This window comes from Magnolia sinica, chromosome 18 (assembly GCF_029962835.1).
Source record: "Magnolia sinica isolate HGM2019 chromosome 18, MsV1, whole genome shotgun sequence".
NCBI lineage: Eukaryota > Viridiplantae > Streptophyta > Magnoliopsida > Magnoliales > Magnoliaceae > Magnolia > Magnolia sinica.
In genome coordinates this window covers 370,686-389,368 of record NC_080590.1, presented here as the reverse complement: position 1 = coordinate 389,368, position 18,683 = coordinate 370,686, and the positions used below count along the sequence as shown (strand labels likewise).

General features: G+C 39.8%; 1 protein-coding gene across 1 annotated transcript; it reads left to right on the top strand.

Moving 5' to 3' along the window:
• Window positions 1-1,240: 1,240 nt before the first annotated feature.
• LOC131233284 (abscisic acid 8'-hydroxylase 1-like) lies at window positions 1,241-4,157 on the top strand. The gene is made up of 7 exons (XM_058229932.1): window positions 1,241-1,493; window positions 1,687-2,005; window positions 2,273-2,659; window positions 2,750-2,915; window positions 3,028-3,134; window positions 3,270-3,388; window positions 3,515-4,157. Exons 1-7 carry the CDS (start codon window positions 1,303-1,305, stop codon window positions 3,606-3,608), a joined length of 1,383 nt encoding a protein of 460 aa, XP_058085915.1. The 5' UTR covers window positions 1,241-1,302; the 3' UTR covers window positions 3,609-4,157.
• Window positions 4,158-18,683: the final 14,526 nt, after the last annotated feature.

The following is an 18,683-nucleotide window of genomic DNA, read 5'->3' as shown; positions in this document are numbered from 1 at the left end:
ATCTTTGACACGTGTATCACTTTACATAACTATGACAGGCATTCTAAAATCCCTCAATGTAAGCATATGTATTATATAAAAGAGGAAATTTTCTTATTAAATGCATAGCTAGTTGGACGAAAATGCAGTGTCCAACTAGTTTGTGTGTGAGCATTACTCATATATATATATATATATATATATATATATATATATATATACACACACACACACATTAGATTGTTGATTTCATGGAACCAATGTCAAGTCCAAGTAGATATTGATGAACTCAATCTAATCTTTTTGTACTAACCCTTGCATTTGCCTATTTAAATTTACACTTTTGGAGTGTGTAGAAAGCTACAGTGGTTAGAGGGAATATAGGAAACATGGGCGCTGAGTGAAAAGCTTTGAATTTTTTTCTTTGAAACATGGAGAAAGAGAGAGAGAGTTTTTATGGAAAGATGCACGGAATACTAATATAGATAGACAGAGCATCCTTTCATGCAATGTATGAATTCATGTCGACGAAAATCCCTAATAAGGGGTGGACATCTTTCTGTATCATTTATGTCAGCTTCTTTGCCCCTCCTTTCTCATACGGATGACAACCCCTTCTCGCTTTTCTGACCTTTCTTCTTTTCGTCCCATTGACAGGATATTACTTGGGATTCATTTCTCATTACTCCTTTTCAGAGTATCACCTTTTTCTATATTATAAATAATTGCTGGCCCATGGCTGAGTGGTTAGGATGCTCTCCGTATCTGGAACCTGCCCTACCCATGACTTGGGAGACCCACAGACCCACCCAAGTAACAAATAGCTCCTCAACGTGAATAAACAAAGAAGGGGGGGGTTTTAGTTTTTACTGACTCTGATTTTCATACCATATCTTCATAGTTGAAAACGATTGAGTTGGTTATATAATAAAAAGTTGCTAGTCGTCTATTCATAGGGCCATACCGGGTGACCACAACCATCAATGAAAAAGTTGGAAGAAGACAAACTACACTTTTATATATATATATATATATATATATATATATATATAATACCTATCTCATTTTCCTCTCTCCTCTCCTCACCTCACCTCACCCGGCCTTCCAATAGTCAACAACGACACGGCGCTCCCAGCCGTGCTATAGCCACGTACCTCTCTCTCTTGAAGACGTGAGCTGGCTAGAGATTCCGATTGTGGGATCCGAGCTGTATTTCAATCTCATTTCCCCCTATATATACCCCTTCTGCTTAACACGCTTCCCACTCACTCATCTTCAAAATCTTTTCCAAGTAATTAAAAAAAAAAAAAACGAGAGCTGAAGATGAATTCCTTCTTTTCAATCTTCTTTTTCTTCTTCTCTTTTCTCCTCTTTGTGCTCTGCTATGTGGCCAGGAAGATAAGTGGCAAGAAACTGCCATTACCACCTGGTTCTTTGGGTTGGCCTTACATTGGAGAAACCTTCCAACTCTACTCTCAAAACCCAAACGTTTTCTTTGCTTCCAAACAAAAGAGGTGGGTCTCCTCTCTTTCTTTCTTTCTTTTTTTTCCTCTCCTCATATTCCCATTTTTACTTATTAACCACCTTCTTCTTTTGCAACCACACAAACTTAAAATTTTCAGCGAAAAAAAAAAAAGTTATTTCTTATATGCTCGTGGTGGTTCTTATTCTTCATGTTTTCATTGATTCTTCTTCTTCTGCGAGTAGATATGGGAGTATCTTCAAGACCCATATCCTGGGATGTCCTTGCGTGATGATCTCGAGCCCTGAGGCAGCCAAATTCGTGTTGGTCACCCGAGCCAATCTCTTCAAGCCCACCTTCCCTGCTAGTAAAGAGAGGATTTTGGGTCGTCAAGCTCTCTTCTTTCAGCAAGGAGACTACCACTCCAAACTGAGGAGACTAGTTCTCAGGGCAGTCATGCCTGAGGCAATCAAGAACATCGTTTCCGACGTCGAGGCAACTGCTGTCAACACTCTTCGGTCATGGGAAGGCCGTTCCATCAACACTTTCCAGGAGATGAAGACGGTGAGCTTCAACTTACTAAAACTTGAAGTTGATTTCTTTTATTAACAGAGTAGAACGCAACGTCACTCTTTAGTTCTCTGTTTTCTTTTCCCTTATCTCTCTGTTTTCTTCTTTTCAATCTAAATTTCTCTAATTTCTCAGTATCTGGGTTTTTTTTAATTATGAAAGATTGAGTTTGAGAATTGTGTGAATTTATGTTTTGATTGAGGTTAAGGAATTGGACAATCATGGTAACTGGGTATTGATCTGTTTCTGGTATTGTTGCAGTATTCATTCAACGTGGCACTGCTTTCTATATTTGGAAAGGATGAGGTTGTGTACAGAGAAGAGCTGAAAGAGTGCTACTACAATCTAGAGAAGGGATACAATTCCATGCCCATCAACCTTCCAGGCACCCTCTTCCACAAGGCAATGAAGGCAAGGAAACAGCTGGCCAAGATCGTGGCCAACATACTATCTGATCGGAGGCAGAAGAAGGAAGAGATCAATGACTTACTTGGATCTTTGATGAGGGAGAAAGAAGCTCTCACTGACGATCAAATCGTTGACAACATCATCGGCATCATCTTCGCGGCTAGAGACACCACTGCTAGTGTACTCACATGGATTGTCAAGTACCTCGGAGAGAACCCAAGCTTCCTACAAGCTGTCATGGTAATAATCTTAGCCTGCAAACAAATTCAATCTCTTTCTTTCTTAGAAACGAAAATATGATTCATTTGGGTTGTTTTGATTTGCTTACAGGAAGAACAAGAGGCAATCATGGAGCAGAAAGATGGAGAAAAAACTCTGAGTTGGTCAGATACCAAGAAGATGCCCATAACTTCAAGGGTGATTCAGGAGACAATGAGGGTTGCTTCAATCCTATCTTTTACCTTCAGAGAAGCAGTGGAGGATGTGGAATATGAAGGTTGGTGCCTAAGAAATGAAATTTTGATTGAATGGTTATGGAAGTCTTTTAGTCCTTTCTTTCATAAATAAAGAAAATAAAAATCTTACCATTTTCTTTTTTATTTCTTCAGGGTACCTCATACCAAAAGGATGGAAAGTTCTACCATTGTTTAGGAACATTCACCACAGCCCAGACAACTTTTCTGATCCTGGGAAATTTGATCCCTCCAGATTTGAGGTAATACTCGCACACCTTTATTAGGAATTTTTATGTGCTATTTGTATTCAGATGTGTATATATGTATATATGTTATATATTTTTCTGGCTTTAAAATAAAATAAAATAAAATAAAAAATCATCTGTAAAATACAGGTAGCTCCAAAGCCTAACACCTTCATGCCATTCGGTAATGGAATCCACTCGTGTCCTGGAAACGAATTAGCAAAGCTGGAGATGCTAGTCCTCCTCCATCACCTCACAACAAAATACAGGTAACCCATAAAAAATAACACTCAAATCTATCAGTTGTGGCCTTTGGGCGACTCCAATTCCCCATTATAGCAACTTATTCTATCCCTCTTGCCTTGACTTTTCTCATGATGTGGATTTATTTTCAGGTGGTCTGTGTTGGGCCCGCAGGGTGGAATACAGTATGCCCCATTTGCACTTCCCCAAAATGGCCTACCCATAAAATTCTCTCTCAAGACATGAACACAAAACTGACCAAATAGTGGGTGGTATCAAATTCATCCGTTTCTACATATGGAAAATCCTCCTCCAAGCAAAGACCATCAAATCAGCCAGAGAGGATGATGCAAATTTGAGGTCTTGTCGAGAGAGGGTTGGGATTTCGGATCGTGTCACATTGTTCGGCGAAGAGGTCCTACAAATGCAAAGAGGAACAACCTCAAGGAAAGATACAAGAAGACATTTACTACTCATCAACCCAAAATGGGATGATTATTGAAATAGTCTTCACTCAAAGAACTAAAATTAAGAAAAAAAAAATATATAGTATAAGAATGAGATGAAAAGCGAAGATGGGAACAAAGCTTAGGATTGAGAGGAATTTCAGCTGTTTCTGTAAGAAAATAACATATCAGGTTTGGGTCTTCCTTAACCCATTCTTAATGCTAATAAATTAGAATGCAAGGAATGAGTAAGGTACAAATGACTATTGTAGAGAAAATGCTCCATTTGTTTTCAATGTTCCAACTCCTATTATCTCTATGGAAGCAAGCATCTCAGCATTACCTGCTATTCTGAAACTTGGTTCACAAGCATGTGTCATGTAAGTAAAGGTCACAAAATTGAGATGAATTGTAGGTGGACTTGAATCTTCTCAGAAGGATCATGGCTTGTATTTGACTGAGCCTTCATTCAATAAGGCCATCCCACTCGGAAAAGGGAAGGAGCCGCCACATGCGAACAAGTTAGTTTGAGACTTTCTCCTATTAGTTGAATTGATTAGTTGAGTGATTATCTAGTGTAATTTCATCCTTTTGACAATGTCAAACATGAATGAGATAGATGGAAGCACGAGGCAATCGCCATCATACATCCGTGCCTGCCAAAGGCTGAAATGTCGTTTCCATGACTAAGATTCACATGTCATTTGATCAGTTGAAAATCGGTCGGGAAAAAAAAAAAAAAAAAGGATATGGTTCTTTGGTGGAGCTCCCTTGTCCACCCATTTAAGTCAATCAGACTCATCTTAGCCCCTCTACTTAGACAACTTATCACTTGGTAGTTTTCAAAGGGTGCCCTCAGTTTCATTCTTGTAATTTGGATGTGTATGTAACTATGTATTGTTTCTGTTCATCACCGTAGGCCAACGACATGTTATGTAACAAAAATGCCGCACCACTGCAGCCTTGTTACATTATCAAAAACTGACTCATAACAAACTGATGGGGGACATCACGCGCGCACGCCGCCCCCTACATACGTACACCAGAAGAAGGAGGACCCCACTGTCGATCTACATCGATGACGACGTCCAAGGAGGGCCTCCTATTTAGGAGACGAAGTTTTGATTCAAAAGAGTGGGCCCGACAATCAAGAAAAGCCCACAATGGGATCTCATGATCATAGCCCACTAGTCGGATTGATTTCATATTTTAGGTTTTACTTATTTTTATTATTTAGAACATCATGAACGTTTTAAATTTCTTTGTTCAGTTTTTATTTTAGTTTACTTCATCGCTAACTAATAGGTTACGCGCATAGCACAAGTTTTGGGGTATAGGATTTTCCTATAAATAGGCATCCCTTGTAGTTCTTTTGATTCATTGAAGATTAATAAAAATTCTACAGTTTCCTACTCTCTGAATTATAAAGGCTAATTGGGTACGAAACCCTCCCTTCTTTGAAGGGTTAACTACCATGGTGCGAAGCCACATCTATCCCGATTCATCTCTATCCATCGCTATCTCTATTACCCGTCTTATACCATCCACCATTCTCATCTCATATAATCATCTGCGCTATAAATCTGTCCCTTATTGCATCAAATTCCCTCTCTTCAACAGATTTGCAGAATCTGGCCCTGAAGGAGGGCTGAAACTTCGACGGAGCACCACGCTCAGGCCGTAGCTCGGATCGACGTGAAATTTGGGAGTTTTGAAGCCTAAGCCTGGCCAACCAACCTTAAGGAGACGATTTTTTGGTACGTGGGCTCCACACACGTGCGGCCGATCAACAGCGCACGTGCATCAGGTCCCACTCGTGGTCCGCACGTGACATTTGTCTTCTGGTTGAGGGTTCCCTCTCCTTTACTCTCTCATATTTATTTTTCATAAACCCTAACCCTAGATGGTCCTAAATCCCCAAATTCTATCCCTATTCTCACTATAGGATTCCTTGAATTGAAATTGGTAAATCTCTTGAATTATGAGTTGATTACTATGCATGTGTGGATGATTATTTCTTATCTTTGAGCATCGTTTGGTTCATAAATTTTATTGATCCAACCTTATCATGTGTAGGCCTAGACCCGCATAGATTCCCCTTAATTGAATGTTTAGACTTTTGTGTGGGATGTGGAATTTTTATGTTATTGTTTCTGAATTAGTATGATCTAAGCCTAAAATCTTGCATATCATCTTTAAATTTCATGTCCTGCATCAAATTTGGTATCAGAGCTTAGGGTTCTTATAGGAGAATGCATTATATGTTTAGGGTTTAGTTGTTTATGTCCATTACGCATCAATTCTCATCATATATGACTGTTTAGAGGTTCATAAACCTTGACATAAGCTGCTGAAATTTTCTATTATCCCCTTATTTGAATTATTTTAAAAATTAACTTAGTTTTCTATTTATAAGTTTAGAAACTTTCCTTTTCTGTTTTTATAAATTAAATTTTTAGAAACTTTTTTTAACTATTTTTAGAAATTATTTTCCTTTCCTTTTTTCTTTTTAAAAACTAGTTCGCTTTCCTTTTTCTTTTTTAGAAACTAACTTACTTTCTATTTTTCGAAACTTTCCTTTTTCTTTTTTTAGAAACTAGGTTTTTTTTTTATATAGAAACTTTCCTAATATTTTTTTTTAGAAACTTTCCTATTTTGTTTTTAGAAAAATTCTTTTTTTCGTTTTTAGAAACTAAGTTGTTTTTTTAAAAACTTTCCTAATTTGTTTTTTTTAGAAACTTTTCTTTTTTTCGTTTTTAGAAACTAGGTTGCATTTTTAGAAACTTTCCTAATTTGTTTTCAGAAACTTTACTTTTCCGTTTTTAGAAACTAGGTTGTTTCTTAAAAAATTTAAAAAAAAAAAATTGAATCTTATATTTTGACTTATATTGCTGAATTTTGGTTTGCACCCTACACTAAAATGGAACGACTGCTAGAGACACTAAACAAGTTGTCCCAGCAAATTGAGTCTTTAGATAAGCGCTTGGAAATAGATCAATACTTTGAACAACTTGATGTGTGCATTACCTGACCAAAGACCATCGCTAAGACAAACCTCACCATTGGGGTAAATGTCCAATATCAGATAGGTGGCCTGGAGGATAGACCAATGAATGGAGTTGGTCAAGGAATCAATTATGGGCGTGCACCCACCCCATGAGGGACGTCAAGACCACTATTTTGAGGGGTACAACATGTGCGGCCTTGTGCCTGAAGAGAGTGCACCAGAGGCTAGTGTAGAGTTACCCACTGAAGCCATTTCGGTAATAGATGAGTTACATGATGTCTTTCCTGATGATCCACCGGATGAGTCTCCCCTATGAGGGATATAGAGCACACCAGAACATGAGACATCATAATACCTACAGCCGAGTTTGCGTTTAATAGTTCTGCCGATAGGTCCACAAGTTTCAGTCTTTATGAAGTCGTTACTGTTTATAAACATGGGAAACCTATTGATCTTGTCTCTATGTCACTGTCTCATAAGGCGTCAAAACCTGCAAAGTCTTTTGCGTATCACATTCATTCATGGCATCAAGAAATCAGGCAGAAGATCACTACTAGTAATGAACATTACAAATTTTCTTCAAACCAGCATAAACGTTTCAAAAAATTCAATATTAGGGACTTTGTGATGGTCCGCATTAGGCCCGAGCGATACCCTCCGGGGGTCATTCGTAAGTTACACACGCGTAACGCTGGACCCTTCAAAATTATAAAACGAAATGGTCTCAATGTGTATGAAGAAGATCTTCCACCTTCCATGGGAATTAGTTTCACATTCGATGTGGATGATCTAATTACTTTTCAGGGGACCACTGATACTTTGTTCGGCCCTTCGTCCACCCATTCTGATTTCCCATATTTATCCCTTGAACCATACCTACCCTTCCCGACCTATTTTTTCAGCCTCTACATCTCATACCTACCCGTCCCAACCCATTTTCCTAGCCTCTACCTCTCATACTTACCCGTCCCGACCCATTTTCTCAGCATCTACCTCTCATACCTACTCTTCCTGACCTTTCTTCCTAGCCTCTACCTCCCATAACTAACATTCACACACCTAAAGAGGAAATAGAGGATATCCTGGACCATTAGATAGTTTCAACGTCAGACAGCGGGTTTCATAAGTACCAGGTTAAATGGAAGTTACGCCTAGCTTCAGATAGCATGTGGCTTACTGAGGAGGAGCTTCAAAGACTTAATCCTGACATCTTGGAGTAGTTCAGGAGTTTTATTTCACCAGTGGTGAAATCTTCGCAGCCGGGGAGAATTGATGGGGACATCACACGCACACGCGCACGCACGCTACTCCCTACGCACGTATGCTAGAAGTAGGAGGACCCCACCATCGATCTGGATCAATGACGACGTTCAGGGAGGGCCTCATAGTTAGGAAACGAAGTTTTGATTCAAAAGAGTGCGTCCGACAATCAAGAAAAGCTTACAATGGGATCTCATGATCATAGCCCACTAGTCGGATTGATTTCATATTTTAGGTTTTACTTATTTTTATTATTTAAAACATCGTAATGCTTTAGATTTCTTTGTTTTGTTTTTATTTTAGTTTACTTCATCGATAAGTAATAATTTGTGCACATAGCACGAGTTTTGGGGTAGGGTTTTCTTATAAATAGGCACCCCTTATACTTCTTTTGATTCATTGAAGATTAATAAAAATTTTACGTTTTCCTGCTCTCTGAGTTGTGAAGCCTAATTGGGTGCGAAGCCCTCCCTTCTTCGAAGGGTTAACTACCGTGGTGCGAAGCCATATCTATCTCAATTCACCTCCATCTATCGTCATCTCTATTATCCGTCTTATACCATCCACCATTCTCATCTCCCATAATCATCTGCGCTACAAATCTGTCCCTTATTGCATCAAATTCCCTCTCTTTAACGGATTTGTAGAATCTGGCCCTGCAGGAGGGCGGAAACTTCGACGGAGCACCACGCCTAGGCCATAGCTCAAATCGACGTGAAATTTGAAAGTTTTGAAGCCCAAGCCTAGCCGACCAACCCCAAGGAGACGATTTTTGGGTATATAGGCCCTACACACGTGCGGCCGATCACCAACGCACGTGCGTCAAGTCCCACTCGTGGTCCGCACGTAACATTTGTCTTCTGGTTCAGGGTTTCCTCTTATTTACTCTCTCATATTTTTTTTCATAAACCCTAACCCTAGATGGTCCTAAATCTCCAAATTTTATCCTTATTCTCACCCTAGGATTCCCTAAATTGAAATTGGTAAATCCCTTGGATTATGGGCTGATTACTATGCATGTGTGGATGATTATTTCTTATCTTTGAGCATCGTTTGGTTCATAAATTTTATTGATCCAGTCCTATCATGTATAGGCCTGGACCCGCATAGATTCCCCTTAAGTGAATGTTTGGACTTTTGTGTGGGATGTGGAATTGTTATGTTATTATTTCTGAATTAGTATTATCTAAGCCTAAAATCTTGCATATCATCTTTAAATTTCATGTCCTGCATCACAAACCCAGCCGGCTAACAACATACATGCCATCTCCTGATGTTACTTTGTCAATAGAGTCCATGGAATGTATATTTCATCTTTTAACTGTCCAAATTAAAGATTATGAACAATTCTCAACATAACAAGTAGGATTATTACCAAACCACAAGTTTTACCTAACCTGATGAGATATAATCAGTTCCTATTAATCTCTCTGTTTTACTTGTAATGATTCAGCTAACAATCAGTTTCTGGACCAACTCCATTGCTATCAGCGAAACCCTTAATCCCTTCTGATCTTGATAGGATGGACCGGAAAAAGGGAAGGTTGCCTACCTCCTTTCATCTTAATTGAAGGTCATTTCACATTTTATTTTATTTTTTTGACCATATAAACTTTCTACTCATGTGCATGCATGTGCCCTTTAGGCTAAGTTGAATGTTGACCATTGATCGATTTCCATTAACCATCCATTTCTAACTTACACATGTGGCGCAACTAATGATCATTCGTTTTTTTTTTTTCCAAAACAAGGAATCAGTTTAAGGAAATGCAGATGTGTGATATTTGGCTGATGGGCGAGTGACTCAGACCGAGTCAACCGAGTTATTGAGTCCACTGGGAGAGTCTTCCTAAATCAGGGGCCTGAGTGACAGAAGTAAAAGTTTTTCATGGTTTTGAATTCCTACACAAGAAGCATGGTAATGGAAAAGATGGTCAACAGCTTGATTTGTCCCATGATCTTTATAGTGGGGCCTAACGTTTTCATGGTACTGATGTCCTACATAAGTGACATGTTGGTAGGGAAGATGGCATTGTACCATGCGTTGAGTACCTTGCTGCATGTGATCAATTCTCCGTAATAATTCCTTTTTCAGGCCCTGATAACATACAGCTGGGAGCACACCTCATCTAGGTACATTTTCTCATGGTACTTGTGTAGGACATCTTCGCCATGAATACAGTAGGCCCGCCATGATGATCACACGTAACAAAAGTCAAGAGTGGGCCACACCTTGGAATCTATACAGACAAACGATGTTGTGGCTCAATATTAAGTCATGCCCCATATGATGAGTTGAGCTAATTGATTTTTTATTTTTTTTTTAGAAGTGATCTTCTAAATGGGGCCCACCGTTTGCATTGTAGGGATGTGGTGACATGAGTAGGCATAAAGGGTGCACCCACCATTTCTGTGGAGGTGAACAACTTCATATGCATGAGATTCACACTAATCAAAACTCAGGTTGGCCTTGGCTGCTCAAACATTTTCAAATCATGCCTAAAACCTAGTGTGACTCACTAGAGTTGCAGAATAGCATGGTATCTGGAAAGTAGAAAGGCCCTTCGTACCCTCGATTTTTGTCTGATTAACGGATTGAATTCAAACACTAGAGTGCATCCCATCCCAGCATTTCTATATGGTTTACCTTCTTTGAGTTTTGGTAAAGACAAATTTTAAGTCAGTTTGATTTGATGTAAATATATGTAAATGGTGGTAAATTTATAATTATGACAACTACTCCATGTATGCAAGAGAGCCTAATTTCACTTTGAAAATTAGGCAAAACTCAAATCTTATAATAGTTGGGCCCTACCATGATGTATATATTATATCCATGTCATTCATTCATTTTCTCAATTCATTCTAGGGCATGCGTCTAAAGATGAGGTAAATCCAAAGCTCAAGTGAACTGCTCTACAGAAAACAGTAGGGATTGAATGCCTGCCATTGAAAACTTCTTGGGGATTACGGAAGTTTTTTATTTGCCTCATTTAATAATATGACAAAACTAATGGACAGCGTTGATAAAATACAAACATCATGGTGGGGCCCACATAGTCCACGAGCCGCAATCAGTGTTTCTTTCAAAATTTGTAGCTGTCAACATCTTTATTGTATAAAAATATTAAAGGAATCCATCATTATTTATCACCACTTACGTGCATTTACAGCTAACCAAACTGGAAAAACGAGGCAATGTACCCATGGATGGGATGGATCACATGCAAATTGTTCCTCATGTGGAGCATAACACATGAGATCCATGCTTTTTATCTGTTTTTCTAGCTCATTTTAAGGGATGAAGCCAACAATGACGCAGATTCAAACCCTATGTGAACCATGCCACAAGGAAATGGTGGGGATTTGAACACCTACGGTTGAAAACTTATTGCAGCCATAGAAGTCTTTGGATCGGGCTGATTGAAAACTTATTGCAGCCATAGAAGTCTTTGGATCGGGCTGATTATTTATTTTTTTTCTTCTTCATTCATGTCTGTGTAAGCCTTATCAATAAGTTGGATGGTAAAACATCATGGTGGGTCCTAGGAATGTTTCAACCGGAAGTCATTATTCCACTGTTTATGTGGTACAGTAGGAAAACTCTGTGGGGCCACCATGGATGTATGTGTCTTATCAACAAAAGTGGGGATAATGATGTCTATTGTTGAAACCTTCTCGACAGCCACAGTGATTTTTATTTGTCATCCAACTTGTTTATAAGATCACACAACATGGATGAAGGAAAAATACAAATATCATATTCATCCAAAACTTCTGTGGCCCCCAGGAAGCTTTCAAGGGTAAGCGTTCAATTCACACTTTTTCCTATAGTGTGGTCCACTTGAGCTCTATATGTGCTTCATTTTTGGACTCATACTCCAAAATGATCTGGTAAAACGGATGGACTGCATGGATAAGACATACATTATGATGGGGCCCACAGAGTTGGGCATGCATAGAGGTGTACACCAGTCGATCCGAGTCGAGCAAAACTAGAGTCCTTAGCTCGGGCTCGGCTCGACCATCGAGCTTGGATTGGCAGCTCAGCTCGGCTTAGTCAACAGCTTGGTCTAGTTCAAGCCGAGTTCGAGTTGACTGTACCAGAACCACCGGTGGTTGGGGTCTGAGACGTCTGACCATCCAATTGGGCCATAGCTACCATCTGAATGTACCAGAGTCACTTAGCCAGCTTTTTAGTTGTCGATCGTTTGGACAGACGTTGGAAAATGGGGAGAGAGGAGAAGAAGGAGATTAATCGCCGATCGGGTGCTGGAGAACGATAAGAAATAGACGATTTAGGCGCCGGGGTTAGGGTTGGGCGAACGGCCGAGACGATTTGAGCACTGGGGGGTTGGGGTTTTAAAAAAAAAAAAAAACCTATATTTGGGCATCCGATTTTATATATATACACACTCAAAAATCAATCCTAGTCGATCCGAGCCGAACTGAGTTGAGTTCAAGCTCAATACTGAGTCGAGTCGAGCTAGGTCCAGCTCGGACTCAACTCAAAAAGTTTCGAGCTCATTAAAACTGCCTCAACTCGGCTCGAACACAATTTTGATCCAATTCGGGTCGAGCTTTTCCGAGTCAATCCGAGCGAGCTAACGAGCTAACTCGACTCGTGTACACCTCTAAGTACATAGGCAATCCTTGATGGACTGAGATTATCAGATGGATGAAGCGAAAATGGTGAATCTGCGATCTCTATTGAGTTAAATGGATGGGATGTGGAATGAGAAGAAGGAGATGGTCGGTATTCTCATCTCTTAGGTGATAAGGAATGCACTTTCCTTGGGCTAATTTTGTGGGGTTGATTTTTTTATTCTAATATATATATATATATATATATATATATTGCTTAGTGTTAAAGTCCCATTGATCAATCACTTTCTTTTAGTCAACATCATGTCACTAGATGATACTTGAAGGGGAAAACCGTAACTAATATAATGTATGTCTAGCAAAATGAGATAATATGCATAAATGTACGGGACCGTGTCCCAGCAAATATATGGTCCAAAAGGTGTACAAAAATCCCCTTGCCCTAAGGCCCCATCAATAGTCCTAAGGTGGCCTATGGAGATCCGCTCAAAAGCTGAAAATAGGAGAGCTCCTCTTCCTTGTCTACACTCGCCCAATCCAGCGCATTGAGCTCCGTGACACCTACATCTAAGATAGAGTCTAATTGGTGTTTTAAAACATCGTCCTAGAGTGGGAGTGAGTGATCAACTCAATGGGTTCCATTAGCAATAAGTTACACGAGCTATCAATTTCATAAGTACAATTAATGAAAACCATCTAACACAAAGTTCCTAACTACTCTTATTAATGTGTATGCATGTTATTGTGATATGATACATGCCATCGCTGTCCAACACTCCCTCAAGCAACACCATCTAACGTTCGCATATGTCCAACACTCCCTCAATGCGACCTCGACTGGCGAGTCGCTAACCTAATTAATGCGATGCGATCATGAATATGTTAGCCAAGTATTTAGTTAAGTTCATTCATTCAGCAGTTTGGAAAAACCGGGGCACCCTAAAGAAGTCATTGCCTTATCCCGATTGCGAAGCGCAGGCGGCTGCGGCAGCCTTGCGCTCACGATCCTCGAACCGTTTGGGTTCATCACTCCCAAAGAACACATACGAAGGCGGCATTGTAAAATAGGGTTGCTCGCGGTCACTACGGGGAGGCTCGTCACTCCAGCGTAGGTCGACATCTCGAGCATAGTGTCTCATTCCACTATGCCTAGCTCCCAAGACTTGTGGATCGCATCATAATTGTTACCAGTGGGCGCTACATAGGTGTAAGGTGCCTCAGGTTTAAACAGGCGTGATCATACATGGTTAACAAATATGGTTAGTCAGTTAGTGGGCCAATTCGTTAGATTCAGGCAAACTACGGAACACCCGACATTGGGTGCGAGCATCCCACGTTGTCTAACTACTGCCAGCTATCTGTGTTTGACCTAAATTGGTCAGATTGGTCATTGGGCGGCCCAACCGGTGGGGCTGCCCGTGCAGGCCTTGAAATTTTGCTGGCCAACCCAGAAAAAGGATTTAAAATACTTTACATCATATAGAAGATCATGAACTACTCCTAATTGTAGAAAATTCAGGCATGCATGTCAATAACCATAAACATTTGACCCAATCTAAGCATATTGATGACATGCGGCACATTACCCCTGAATTGTCATGAGTTTGGGGATAAATCAAATTCAAATTCGCATAACAGGAAGGGAAATAAAGAAAAGGGCAGCAATTTAATAACTTGGCCTAATCTAGATGGAAGCCAAACATTCGCTATTCTAAACATGCTTAGGCAGATCTATAGTGAAGTAACCACCAATGAACTTCTTACAAATCAGCATGTACAACAAATTCACACACATAATCATTAATTTCGGCCTAGGTTCGATAATTGGTCACCTAAGACTAATGGCCCGCACCTATGAATGGTCTGAGGGTTCGAAATGCTGCTCCTACAGTTTCAGTCCCACAGGTTGGCGTATCGGAGCCCTGCGCCGATAAAATCTGCATGTTAGAGTGCATGCAAGTGGATTATGGCACATAAAATTTGAAAAAGGGGGCTGGACTGATTACCTTTTATGGCTGGTGGGCCGCTTCTACGGTGGCGGAGTCGTGGGCTCCGATGTGAGTTGTGGTAAGAGGGAGAATTTCTCAAAACCTAGCTCCTTTAGAGCTCTCTCTCTCTCTATTCTCTCCACTCTCTCTCCCTTGTAACAAAAATTCGTATGGGAGTGAGGGAGTGGGATTTTGGACTTATATAGTCTGGAATTATTATCTAAATAGCCCTAGGAGCTCCTATTCTAACATGCATGCCGTTAGTGGGTTGATTTCTGGTCCCTGGGACCATTCTAGTGGCCCCCTAATCCATATGTGTCATGGGGCGAGTGCTCCATTGTCGGATGAGTAGTTGGTCCGAATTCGGCGGCAATCGAATGACCCGATTGGCCACAGGAGCCTAATTTGCGATCAACAGTCATTGATGTTCAATCAGGGCCCCAGTTATATAGATATAAGCAGTGAAATATCCCTGGCTCATGGCCCGAGTTTGATTGTAATTCAACGGTTGGAAAGTCGCAACTTCTCCGTTTTAGTGGCGGGGCCAACTTACTTAAGTTTTCAGGTTTCAAGTCCCGAAGAGACGCGCCTTTCAAGTTCTACCTTCACGGTCTAAGTTGTGCGATTCGGGGCACCATTTGGATCCACCGTCCGCGATGGACTTCAAGCCCAGTGAGGCCTATGATTCCCTATAATTTTGGACTTGGCGGATTTTCTACGGGCGATGCATGGTCATTTTAGTCTATCGCAATAGATTGTTAGAAGAGCCGGCCTTGCGGCCCATTTCCAATGCAGGTCATGCTCAGGTCTGACCATGTCCGTGACCTCGTTCTATCATAATTTGGTGATAGTAACTCTTGCATCATTCATCCCTACCTTTTTAGGGCCTCGCACATGTGCGTCATGCGGTCCCCTAGTGCAGTCCTGTAGCAAATCCGCTAGTGGACACCCTAGGACATCGCAACATTTGGCCCGGGTGTTACAAAAACATAGACTAAGATTTCTGAATTACAAATCAATTAAGGCTAACATGATCATTCTCAACATCCTTCATCTTATGAAATTTGGACATTCTCATCTGGAACTTCATATCGAAGACCTTAATACAAAACACATGTTTCTTTTTATCAGTACCTTGGCATTTTTTGTATCATCAACACATGATGAGCGCACCATTGCAAACATGAGACCCTGTATCTATCAGCAATCCTTAGAACTTATTGACAGTTGAAACTTTGATGAAGTTGTAATTTGGAATTCAGAGAGTTTTTTTTTTTTTTTAATTGATTTCCCACTTTTAATAGTGGAATTCTGTAGAACTTGGCTTGTAGTTCTAGTTATCCTTGTCAACAAGCAGAGATTGCACAACTTCAGAAGCAAGTCGGTGCCTCATGCCTTCCCCTTTTTGCAAGGACTGAAGCAGGCCCTTGGCCAGTTTCGCTTGTTGTAATTCCATGCTGGGGTCTTTTTCCCCACTCTTTCTTCTAAAGAGTAAAGAAGAAAGAAAGATTGAAAAGTAGGTTTCGAAAAACCTTAAAAGTTTGTGGTGACTTCATGAAAATTTCAGCCATGTTGGGCCACTCTAAGACTTGGTCCATTGCAACTGATCTGACTCAAGTCATTTGGTGAGGGCTGTGCAGCTTATAGAGTTCCTAGTATTTTCTCTTCTTTTTTGTTATAGAAAGGATAAAAAAATGAAATGTTGTGAAAAGTCCTGTAAAAAGGTTCTTGTAAATTGCATTAGTATTATGGAATTTATACCTCTCAAAAAAACAATAGTATAGATGCTGTTTGACAGTTTGGATTTGGATATTTACTTGAGAATGTAAATCCAGGATTTGAAATCAACAAGATTTTCTTCCGTCAATTGTGTTTGGCAACCTGAATTTTCTATCATGTGGAATCCAGAAATTATGTTTGGCAAACTGTATTTTCAACCTGGAGAAGGCATGTGCTACTCCCCTTATGGAGAGAGCAAGAGAGCCGTTTGAATAATGTAACTTTAGAGAAGATTTTCAATCCTCAGATTCTGCAAGAGGAATTGAAAAGTGGGATTTTTGAGGATGTCCCAAATTCCAAGGTGCCAAGCACAAGATTTTCGCCTTGGATTTGGATCCCAATTCCAAAAGGCCCAAAATCTAAGCTGCCAAATGACCCCTTACTGAATTTAGCATGCTAGTAAGACTAGAAACCATCATTGTCATCAATGCCTTACCCCAGCTATTTGGGATTGCTCTAAAATATTTTGTGAGCTATATCAAAAATTGGAATTTTCATGATTGATGGCAAAGGTTTTAGGACCGGCAGCCCACCAATATCACCACTCATGCTTCATTCAGGTTTGAAACTGTGTGGCACATCACTTCCAAGCTAAGTATCCAGTCGTGTCTCAGATGTTTAAACAACAAACCCTCTGGTACTTAAAATTCATTTCAGCAAAAACTATGAAGCCCATTACATTGGTATTTGAACAAAAGTTTCAGACTAATTTACCATCCTTTTGACTTTTTATCAAGGAATTTACTGTTATTTTTCTTCATAGTATTATTTTTAAAAAGATCTAATAGTAGAGAGATGGACACAGGTATGGGAAGCGGGAATATATATGCTTCTAGCTTTTGGGATATCCAGGACATGGATATGGATGTGAAAACCACTAGGAGTTGGTCTTTTTTCTTTTTTCTTTTTTTCTTTTAAAAGTATAAAGAAAAGGTAATGAAGATGATATTAAAGTTGAACCTTAACAAGTATTTTGCATTATCTGGGGAATTGTAACCCCATTCCTCATGTCCATGTCCATATCAATATCCATAACCATGCATCATCGATTCTCCTTATAAGAAGACATCCTCCTCATGAATAAATTTGTCAAGAAACAAAAATATTTGAGAGTGGGCAAAAAAATGAAAAAGAGAATCTATGAAGCTACACTTTTATTTAGATGCTTGTTAACGTTTTTGAAATTAATTAGAGTTTCCATGCTAGAGCAGATGCTTGATCCGTCAATCCTCCCTCCTCCATTATGATTTGGCATTTATCTATTCGGAAACATATGCAGAATTAATGGACAATTTTCTCATGGAATCGAAGTCTGGCATGGGAGATCCTGAGAAATGTGTATCCTCAGTCATGCTACACAATTTTCTTTCTGAATTCAGTTCAGCTTCTTTCAAGCCTTTGCTGCTTCCATGTCCTTGTAGAAGACAGGAATTTGCACATGACGTAATTTCTTCTCTGTAGCTTTTTCTTTCTAGTGATTGGGTCAGTTTTTCAGACTATGTTTTATATTTTCGCAGTCATATATAGGTTGCAAATCTTGCTAATTCATCAATTCAAATGGGATGGGCAGGCAGTCAATCTAATTTGATGCATGATATATGCAATTTCTGCAACACTCTTTATCATTTCATTTTGCAGTTTTGGCAATTCATCAGTAATGGTTGAAGATTTCCTAGAATGTTCTGTTCAAATTCTCTCAATTGTAAGTTGGTGTGTATCCATTCAGCCTAACATCTCTGAGTCTAGACTTTGGTTAGGTTTGCTTTGTGACAGATAATGAAATTAGTGGATGGATATGTGTCCTATGGTCATCAAGATTTTTTTGAGAAAAGGCTAATGGCCCATTCCTTTATGGCTTCTTGAGACAATTGGCTTCAACGTTAAATAGAGTAAGTCGACTGGTGCCCCGCTTGGATCCTTGGAACACGATTCGAGAGTGATGGTTCCCAAGATGGATTTTTCCAGATGTCTTATGGTTGAGGAATGCTAATTACAGGTGCACTTTCTTCAAACACCAAACAAAAAACACACCATGTGCTCATGTGACGTGTGTGAGATTAAGGATGATCCTGGAGTGGTCCTCAAGGTGCATTTGCCCACTTATACCATGGATGGTTATGATCCAAAAGCCAGACTGGTTGGATGATATCCTGACCATTTGATCAATGATCTTAAGATGGAAGCTTCAGGTTTGGCTTTCCACTCTGTCTGAAATGTTCAGTAAATTCAAAACAAA

Excerpts from the sequence above, each read along its gene's own strand:
- LOC131233284 (XM_058229932.1), top strand. The coding sequence starts at position 1,303 with ATGAATTCCTTCTTTTCAATCTTCTTTTTCTTCTTCTCTTTTCTCCTC. Across the intron at positions 2,660-2,749 it reads GCTTCCTACAAGCTGTCATG|GAAGAACAAGAGGCAATCAT; the intron begins GTAATAATCTTA and ends ATTTGCTTACAG. Across the intron at positions 2,916-3,027 it reads GGAGGATGTGGAATATGAAG|GGTACCTCATACCAAAAGGA; the intron begins GTTGGTGCCTAA and ends TTATTTCTTCAG.